The sequence below is a fragment of the Empidonax traillii genome, unplaced genomic scaffold (genome assembly GCF_003031625.1).
Source record: "Empidonax traillii isolate 1590-97213 ecotype Southwest subspecies unplaced genomic scaffold, ASM303162v1 scaffold683:size364172, whole genome shotgun sequence".
Taxonomy (NCBI): domain Eukaryota; kingdom Metazoa; phylum Chordata; class Aves; order Passeriformes; family Tyrannidae; genus Empidonax; species Empidonax traillii.
The window spans coordinates 49185-58485 of NW_020955876.1; the positions used below are offsets into that span (position 1 = coordinate 49185).

General features: G+C 44.4%; 2 protein-coding genes across 3 annotated transcripts; one reads left to right on the forward strand and one right to left on the reverse strand.

Moving 5' to 3' along the window:
- Positions 1-278: 278 nt before the first annotated feature.
- IL18 (interleukin 18) lies at positions 279-4089 on the reverse strand. 2 transcript variants are annotated; one of them, XM_027899681.1, is made up of 6 exons: positions 3987-4089; positions 2598-2671; positions 1996-2004; positions 1614-1751; positions 759-904; positions 279-641 (listed from the first exon to the last, which is right to left on the reverse strand). In XM_027899681.1, exons 2-6 carry the CDS (start codon positions 2662-2664, stop codon positions 393-395), a joined length of 609 nt encoding a protein of 202 aa, XP_027755482.1. In that variant the 5' UTR covers positions 2665-2671; positions 3987-4089; the 3' UTR covers positions 279-392. The 2 variants fall into 2 exon arrangements, with proteins under 2 accessions (XP_027755482.1, XP_027755481.1); XM_027899680.1 differs by lacking the exon at positions 3987-4089 and adding an exon at positions 3760-3858.
- Positions 4090-6971: 2882 nt separating this feature from the next.
- TEX12 (testis expressed 12) lies at positions 6972-8643 on the forward strand. The gene is made up of 5 exons (XM_027899679.1): positions 6972-7294; positions 7382-7441; positions 7961-8072; positions 8180-8231; positions 8404-8643. The coding sequence occupies exons 2-5, from the start codon at positions 7385-7387 to the stop codon at positions 8546-8548; spliced, it is 366 nt and encodes a 121-aa protein (XP_027755480.1). The 5' UTR covers positions 6972-7294; positions 7382-7384; the 3' UTR covers positions 8549-8643.
- The last annotated feature ends 658 nt before the right edge of the window (positions 8644-9301 follow it).

Here is a 9301-nt window from a genome sequence, read left to right on the forward strand (position 1 = left end):
CGAACCATCGGAGTTTAGATCTTAGAAAGTGTTTGATATTTCCCACTGTGAGCCCAAACACAGGATATATCTGCATCTGTGAGACACCTCGCTCAGTTAGCTCAACAGGCATTCAAGATTTTAGGGATCAAGTTCTGCATGTACACACTGACATTCACATTGTTGCTTCCTCGCTGTGTCATTTTCTTTCCTTCTACCTGACGAGAAAACACTCTCCTGCCTCTTTTTGTCAAATACATGCATTTATTTTTAAAACATTTTTTATAATGTTTATTTCTTTTATAAGGCTTATGGTAGTTAAAACAGAAAACTGGCTTGGTTCTGGATAAAGAAAGACTGAAGTTTCTTTTATAAAAAGCCAAAATATATTTTAAAACTGTTAAAGCCTGTCATTACAGGTTGTGACTTTCATTTTGACTGAATTTAGATAAACTTATCTTTGTGGTTTCATCCACTTCATCTTTTGTTGACAGTTTCTTCAGGATTAATTTCCTTAAGTAGCCTTCTTCCTTGAAGGCCAAGAACATTCCTTCTTCCAGTGAGTATTCGAACTTAAACGCTCCGGAGCAACAGGACGTGAATGTCTTTTTGAAAAAGATGATGTTACTTTCACCAGGAATTTCTTTGGGAACTTGTCCTTCCTGAGGAAGCAAAAGGGAAGGTGTCAGTGCCAGCACAGTTGTGCCCCAGCTCCCGCAGGTTTGGGTGGTTGATTTTGCCCCTCACGCACAGAGTGGGTGTGGGAAGCGGACGCTCACCTTGAATCGAACAATCATTTCCCCACATTCCTTCTCACAGCACATGTAATAGCTTTTGTCCTCTATTTGCACGCTGAAGGCAACAGGCAGCCCTGCTCCAGGGGTGGTGGTTTTGTAGCAGTGGATGGTGAAGTGCATCCCTTGGCCTGGGTGTAAATGGTTTGTTGTTAATAGTCTGCTCAGGAGAGCTGCAACAACCTCATTGTGTCTCACGTTCCACTGGCAACTGCTGGCTGCCTTCCCTGGATAATTTTCCTGACACAAGAGCCAGGGCTTAATATTTTTTTGGCTGCTGGCTGCACCTTTTTGACTTTCTGCAGTCATGCAATAATGAGGTGAAGTTGCCACTCAGTGTGGGTAGGATGTCAGACCCTTCTATGTGCGTGCTTCAAGTGAGACTTGGGTTTGTAAACCTGTGAATCAGATTATATCTGTATACAGGTGATCCATAAATAAATATGTGCAAAAAATACTGTTCTGAATAAATTGCTGAAACATCCCCTGAAAAATCCAGACCAAAATTGTAAGTATAGTGTTAACTTCTAGTGCTAGTACATTGTTTAAATTTTAGAACTGCTTTCTGTAATCCAACAGAAAAAAGAATAATTTTGTGATCAGAGCTAACCAAAACTCTTATCAGCCCTTTTTCTGCTTGTGACTCCCTGCAGGCTCCTGGTCTAATCCCCAGTGCACAAGACCCAAAATTTCAGCTCTCTTAGCTCATCTTCATTCTCACAAACGAAGTTTAAATCCTTGCCCTCAGCCTCATCTTTTAGAGTCAGTGATGGAAGGAACAAAACCACCTGGAGAGTAAAGGAGCAGTGCAGAGGTCACAGTTTAGGTGTGAAAAGGTACCCAATTGCATCTCCTGGTCTGTCACATCCTCAAAGGCTGCCAGGTTGAGGTCTGGGCGAACCACCAGCAGCTGGCTGTTCACGTTCCGAAGGACTCTGAGCAGGGTCTTCTCCTTGCAAAGGGCATCACATTCCAGCTCTGTGGAGACCGTGAGGAAGATTTCTTAATATTTCAGCTGTAGTGCCCTCAGCTCTGACCAGCTCAGAGGAGGGATTAAAGCAACGTGAGCTCCCAGAAGGAGCAGGGGAGCTGTAGCTCTCTTTTTCTTGCAGTAGCCAAGTTTGAAACTTGTCCTCTAAGGCACACAGAGCATCTGTGTGTTAGTAAAGCAGGAGCAAGTGAAAGTGGTGGTGCAGTTATAAATGATGAGCTCTCAGCTTACCATCATCGTCTTGGTTCCGAGTGAGCAATGAGGAGGAAAAAAAAAAAAAAAGGGAAAGGAAAAACAAGATTAATCTCTGCCCCCACAGAAGAAACCACCTTCCACCCTGGCAAGGCAGCCACCTACATGTTGCACTCCCCAGGCTGAGCTGACATCACTCCAGAGAGTGTTTATTTGCGAGCCAGACAAATGCACCGCGATGATGAAAACATCAGTCATTTGAGAACTGCAGTTACCACCAAACCAGAGGTATGCAAAGTGTTTTAGGGTTATTTAAGGGTGAACAGGTCTCGTTAAACCTGTAACCGAGGAATAATTGCATGGGAATTTTTGTTTTAATCAGAACCTTCTTTCTGAGTGAGCAAAAGGACAAGAATCCGATTGCTTCTAAAGAACAAACTGTTTTCTGACTAACTTTATAAGATTGGAACTTGCTCCCTTACTCCAAGCCCACCCCACAGTATTCCAAAGTTCTGAGTGTCCTTTAACACTTAAAACTGAAGCTTATGGGAAAATTAGTTGAAATCAGACAAACAAATGACTTGCATTAAATCAGTATTCAAACAGGAAAGGTTATTAAATGCTTTCCAGATAATAATTACCGTCAAAATAGAGGCAGAAGTTTTTTCCAAGTTTTACTGCACACACCAGGATCTCATCAGCACTCATCTTCACCCTGCCAGAGGCGCAGGGAGAGGGTTCAGAGTAAGCACAATGCTTCTTTATAAATCTAAATCCACACAGACTTCCCCTACCAAAGACCGAACTTCCAAAACACCCAAACCTTAGTTCACCCTCTGACAGCCCCTAGAAAGACCTGTATCTTTGGCACCTGGGGTTGGAATTCTGGAGGTTCTTAGGGAAGCTTGGATGGAATTTATTTTGCAGTAACACTGATTTTTTCCTTATGGTATTTTATCTCAACTCAAATTCTGATCTTGATTTCACAGCTACTCTCTTTCAAGAGTGACACAGAGAAAAGGGAAGAAGAAAGGATATTTCCCTTAGGAATAACAACAATCATTTTATTAAAAAAAAAAAAAACAACAACAAAATCCAACAAACCCTGAACTAGTCACTGAAGACCAGTCAACTTCTGCACCTGAGAGGTTCCAGCCCCTCTTCTAAACGCTTCAGGGGTCATTAAAACTGATCCCTGGTTCAAGCCATTTGTCAACCAAAGGGTTGGCAATTCACAGCCTCTTGCCCTGGGCTCCCAGCCACAGCTCAACCTCCCTTCAACATGCACCTCAGCCTGCTGCTTGCAATGCCTTTAGCTCTATGCATATCCCTTGCACTAAGTAAATGCATTAAAGCCAGGTGAACAGGAGGAAGATCACGGCTCTTGCGCTGGCATTTTGTTGTGCAGTCAGAATATCCGGCATCCTTCCAACGCTTTTTCATCACTCCAGAAGGATTCACTACACAAAGCAGCTGAGCAGTGTCAAGCTGCACACGCCCATCAGCCACAGGGATCAGGGTGGGGAATTTCCTTGTCCCTTCAGTAAAGGACTTTACGTATTTGAGAGTGATTTTTTTTCTCATCCTACTTTTTTATAAGAAACCCCAGTGGTCCGTAGTTCTGTGGTCTGTGCAGAGGAGGCACCCAGGCTCACGGCATCTTTGTTGGCAAACACGCACCCCTGAGCCTTAGAAACGAGACACCCCAGCACCAAACCCTGCGAGCCTCATCCGCAGAAAATTAAGCAACAAGCTCTGTTATTCTGGAGTGGAGGGGAAGGCATAGGCAGGACTTAGTGACACAGGATTTAAGCCCTTGGTTTAATGGGTAAAACACCTTAAGTGACTGTGCTGCTTTCCTTGACCATTGAATCATAGGATCACAGAATCGATGAGGTTGGAAAAGACCTCCAGCATCATCAACTCCGACCCTGGCGCAGCAAAAAGATCTTTAACAGAGCAGGCTCGAAAGGCACGGCAGAAGCTGAAAGTTTTTAGCTGACTGTTGGAGGTGGCGTGGGATGACTCACCCTGTGGAAAAGCGGGAGTGCGGGGCGGGAGAAGCTCGAAGTGCGTGGGAGCGGAGCCCGCGGTGGTCCTCGCTGGCTCCTCGGCGAACTGCAGCCGAATGCAGGGAGCCGGACAGACAGACGGACGGACGGAGGGACGGACGGGCGGGCGGGCGTAGCTGCGGGAGGGCGGGGAGCGCAGCCGGGACTGGGGCCGGGGCTGTCCCGGGGCCGGCCGGGGTCACCGCCCCGCCGCCCACGGGGGATGCCCGAGCCCCGGGGAAGCGGTGGCCGAGCAGCGGTGCCGCCAGCGCAGGATTTGTAGCGGCCGAGGAGATTTGGGGCGCCTTCCCGACATAATCTGCCTACATTTCCCGCCGCCGGAGACGCCGCGAGTATGCAAATCGGGGGTGACATCAGGGCTCGTCTGGCCCGGCTCCAGCGTGCCCGTTCCCAGCCGGTCCGTGGGGTTTTGAAACAGGTACCACCATCCCCGCTTCCCCGCACGCTGCCCGCAAACATCGCGGCGTGTGCTGGCCCTGGATAACACCAACAGCACGGGCACCTCGCCTCGCATCCCTTGGGACAGGGGGAGCTCCCGGGGGGAGCTGGGCCGCCTGTTCAGGGATAACCTCTCGCTGTCCCCCATCACCTGCTGCCTTTGGGGAGCGTTCAAGGCAGCAAGCGCTGCTGTAACTGCAGCGCCGACACCGTGTGGTGGTGGTGGTGGGGTAATTAAGGCCCTTAAGAAACAGGAAACGCAGCTTTGGGAAGGAGTAACTAACCAATATTTTTTTTTTTTTTTTTGGGGGGGGGTGTCTGAGTTTGTAGAACTTGGTGGCGCCAGCGGAAATCCCCGTGCCTCGATTTTCTGTTTGTAGTGCTGATCATCAGCGGGGACAGGAGGGCGAGTTGTAGGGATGAAAAAAAAAAAACACATGCAAAACCCCCAAAGGCAGCAAGTGATGGAGGGGAACAAGAGATTATCCCAGAACAGGAGCCTGAATTCTTCCCTTGGAGGTACTTATGTAGCTGAGACCCCAAGGCGCTCCCTCACCTGCCAACATGCCTGTTACTGCCCTGGGAGAGGGGGAAAAAAAAAATGGTAGGAATGCTTTAATACCTGTCTGATAAAAATAGGCAGGTAATTTTGGGGCCACAGGTTGGTTCTAACAGGAAAAAAAATATATATATAAAATTTATATCTTCCTAAATTTAACTGACTTCTGTTTCTGGCCACCCATTTCTGACATTTTCCCGATAGACATTTCGTAACCAATAGTTCCTTTCTGCAAGTAGGATCAAAATGCCTCCTGGTCTTTTTCAACTAAAATAAACAATTTCAGCCCTTTTTAAGTTTCCGCCTCTGAATAATTTTCTTCCCCTTGAAAATAATATTCACGTCTCTTTTATTCACTCCAATTGACTTTTAATATTTTAACATTTTTTGAAATTTTTCTCACGAGAGCTTTATTCAGGAGAGTTCCCCATTTGGGTGATTCTTGTTCCCAGATACTTTTTATTTCACTACAAAAGAATTACATTATTTTTAAAAAAAATGATGCTGTATTAATAATTTATCATTCAGCAATTTTTTCCACATTAAGTTTAAATACACATTCAGATAACAAATTAAACATTAAATAATATTATACTTGGCAAAACCAATGCCATTCAGCCAATATTATTTACTTTGTAATAACATCTGGCAATAATGTTTTTGGTCTATTGATATTACATACAGAACTATCAGGAGCGAGGATTTGGTCTTTCTTTTCAGCCTTTGAGAACCTAAAAATTCAATAAGGACATTTAGAACATTGAATAAAAGGCGTTCCCTTCTCTTCCTCTGTACATATTTGCATTTATAAGGGCCAGACTCTTAACTCATACAATGGCTTCTGTGATAAGATTTAAGGTTTTATTTTTCCTGGCATTTAATATCTCCAATAATAAAAGAACTGGAACTACTTTTAGAGTAATCATTTTGATAATTTTTCTCCAATCTTAAAGGATCTGGAACTCCAGTTGAGAGTTAACTCTCACACCTTAGATAATTTTTAAAATTCATTTTATATTTAGACTGATGTTTCTGCATAGACTGTCCCATCCATAACGTGCTGAGAGTGGTAAAGAAAATTCAGATGTTTAATTTCATCTAATTCACATGGTCTGTTAATAAAAATATCTTAACCTACTAACGATAACACAATTAAATAAACACCTTAGGGCCAAATTCCAAGCCTAATCTCTCATATCTATTTCTTAATGTTTAGATAATAACATAAATCTCTATAAAATGTTTGAGAATAAGTCAAGTGGGGTGTGTCAGCATATTGACTATTGTTCCTACTTTAGGGAAGTATTTAGTTCTCGTTCTTTCAGCAGTTTAATTTCTTGTACTGAGATTTTAATTTCAGAGCCTAATCAGATAACGTATTTGAAATTAAGGTCCTTTTTCTCTTATAAAAAAAAGGAAATTGGAGATATTTTAAAAAAATAACTCCACACACACATGGAAGAACAGTACAGCCCAGGGGCAAAATTTGCTTCGCTCCAACATGACTCCAATTCTTTAAATGATTTATTTTACTGTAGAGAAACCCTGCAGAGAAGAAAAAAGCTGTTCTCAGCAGTTGTGCGGGGGTTTTTTTTTGTTTTTTTTTTTGACGGTGTTGCTCATTTTAGTGACTGATATCTCAGGTTTTACGAATCGGTGGCTTGAGTTTCGAGACGGATGCTTGGGTGGACGGTCCCCCTGGCCTTCCGCGTGTTTTAGGGACTTGTGACCGGGCTAGAGGAGACGAAACGCGTTATTTGGGGGGGAACAGCTCAGTGTTTCAGTTCACTGCAGGTAGAATAATTAACTCATAAATAATCGGCAGGGATGGGGACGGCTCTTCCCGGGCTGGCTGGGGCAGGAGCCGCTCCCGAGGGCTGGGCAGGAGCTCTGGGGGTGCTGCCAGCCCTGAGGGGAGTGGGGCATCCCCTGTCCCCTGTCCTTGTCCCCTGTCCCCATCCCCATGTCCCTGTCCCCTGTCCTTGTCCCCTGTCCCCTCACGGACGGCCCATCACAGCCATTCCCACCCCAGCCCATCCCGGGCCCACCCAGAGCCTGAGGGGAAGGCGCCGGTCCCAGGGTCCCCGTTGTTTGTCCTCGTGGGCAGGAGGGACCGGGAAGAGGGATCAATGCCCTAGGATATGGATCCCAGGCACCCCAAGCTGTGCCGGGACACCCCCCGAGCTGGCCCCGCCGCGCCCAGCCCCTCAGGGCGCCCTGAGGCGCTGCCCCTCGGCGGGAGGAGAGCTCCTCCACAGAGCTGAACGCCGCGGGGCTCACACGGATCGGCGTAAATAATCCTCCCCAGCCACACGAGGGAACGGCGTAGCCAACACCCCCTGCTCTCTGTCAGGAGGCGATGGCGAGCAACGCGCAAAAATCTGATGAGAGTGCGAGCAAACGTCAGAGGATGGAGGTGAGCGGTGCTGAGGGAGGGAGGGAGGGCGCGGACCCTCGTTCCATGCCCTGCTCTGGATCCCGGGCACGGAGGGAGGGCACACAGCTCCGTTAGCTTCATGGAGGTTTGGGGAAACAGAGAGAGGACTTGCTCGTGTGAGGAAATCAGAGTTTCTCTTAGTGTTTGAAGACCAGCGGTATTGGGTGTGCACTGAGACACAGTTATGTGGAATGTTTTGAGAGCGAGCTGCTGAAATACACTGGCTTTTACTGATATATATAAATATATAGATATACATACACAGAGAGATACATACAGTGCATATCTAAAAAAAATATGTATATATTTACAGAGATCTCAAGCTGGTACTTCCCACCCACTGCCCAAGATGATGCCCCGAAGCCAACACCGCTTGCATTTTCTCTAAATACAGCCTCTCAAGGCCTTTTTAAACCTCCTCTTTCCCTCAATTAAACTCCGTGCTAAGCTCATTTTAAGTCCTAGAAGCTGTGTCTTTTTAATGTGCTCTGTTATTAGAATGAAGCTTCAGAAAATCCTCAGTTGTCCTTCCTTGACAAAACAGATTTGGCTCTTTCTGAGGACTCGCGGTCCCTTTGCAACACTGAACCACTGGAAAAGGTTTTAAATGGTGATGTATTAAATATACCGAAAGTAAGTATGCAATTCCCTGATTTATGCTGAGATCCATTCAGATATTTAAATAAAATTGCCTCTTTTTTTTTTCCCTTTTAGCAGAGATGAACAAAGAAATCATGACCTTGTTATCAAAATATGCTAACATTATAAGGCAAGTTAACTTTGCACTATTTGTACAGCATCTTTGTAACTTCTCTAGATAAGATGGAACTGGGTATTAATGGACAGCATGTTTTTAAGAAAAGCATAAAAGCAGCTTTAAGTAGTGAGAAAGTTAATGGCATTAGTGTTGATTTTAACAAGAGGGTTTTTTTTCACTTAAGTGAGGCAGCAGAGATGGAGACTTCTTATGTCCAGGAACTGGATGGAATCTTGACAGAAGCGAGGGACATAGAAGACGAGTTAAACCAGAAAAGGGAGAGTCTGAAACAGAGATTCACTGTCATGGCAAACGCCCTGCAAGGATAAATGGAGCTTGTTCATCTGCAGAAGTGCAGGGCCAAACTCAGTATGTTCTGTGTATTCAAACAAACTGTCATGAGTGTTATGGTGTCTGGGCCTTAGGTAAACTGTCAACAACTTAAGCAGCGACTTATACATAGTTAGTAAAATCTGTTCTAAATATCTGTTTTAAATCCTGTGACTCCAAGGTCAACCCATTGAACATAGTACAGTAATTTTTCTATGAAACGTAGAATTTTGTAAGTGGAAAAGGACCTCAGATTTATTTAATACTAACCATTTTCTGCGCTTGTTTTAGTTTATGTGTTTTTTTCTTTCTACTTTAGAAAATGTTTTGGTGCTAAAGTCTTTGTAGAATGTACTTGGCAATCTTATATCAATTTTGTCTCAGAATACAGATAGGTTGAAGAGATCAGCTTAGAAGTAGGAGAGTTCTATTAAGGAGAATACTTTGGGAAATGTATAAAGTCTTAATTTGAAAATGCATTTAATACTTGTACAGCTTTTCAAGGCCATTTTGATATAAACATTAAAGCACACAGTCAGAACTTTGCTGTGATGTCAATAAATAACTAAACAATAATAACGTGGTCTAAAATGCTCTTTTGTTTTGGATACATGAGTATTGTTTGCTGTATATCCAGTTTATTTAAGGACGATCATGGAGTTTTTCGAGCCCTTTTTCTCCCTTGTCACTAAACTCTGTTAAAAAAAGATGAAACCCAGAATGTATAAAGGATCATGTACAAATTGTGAGGC

Excerpts from the sequence above, each read along its gene's own strand:
- IL18 (XM_027899681.1), bottom strand. The coding sequence starts at position 2,664 with ATGAGTGCTGATGAGATCCTGGTGTGTGCAGTAAAACTTGGAAAAAAC. Across the intron at positions 905-1,613 it reads AGACCAGGAGATGCAATTGG|GCCAAGGGATGCACTTCACC; the intron begins GTACCTTTTCAC and ends ATTTACACCCAG. Across the intron at positions 642-758 it reads AAATGATTGTTCGATTCAAG|GAAGGACAAGTTCCCAAAGA; the intron begins GTGAGCGTCCGC and ends TTGCTTCCTCAG.
- TEX12 (XM_027899679.1), top strand. The coding sequence starts at position 7,385 with ATGGCGAGCAACGCGCAAAAATCTGATGAGAGTGCGAGCAAACGTCAG. Across the intron at positions 7,442-7,960 it reads GCAAACGTCAGAGGATGGAG|AATGAAGCTTCAGAAAATCC; the intron begins GTGAGCGGTGCT and ends CTCTGTTATTAG. Across the intron at positions 8,232-8,403 it reads AAATATGCTAACATTATAAG|TGAGGCAGCAGAGATGGAGA; the intron begins GCAAGTTAACTT and ends TTTTCACTTAAG.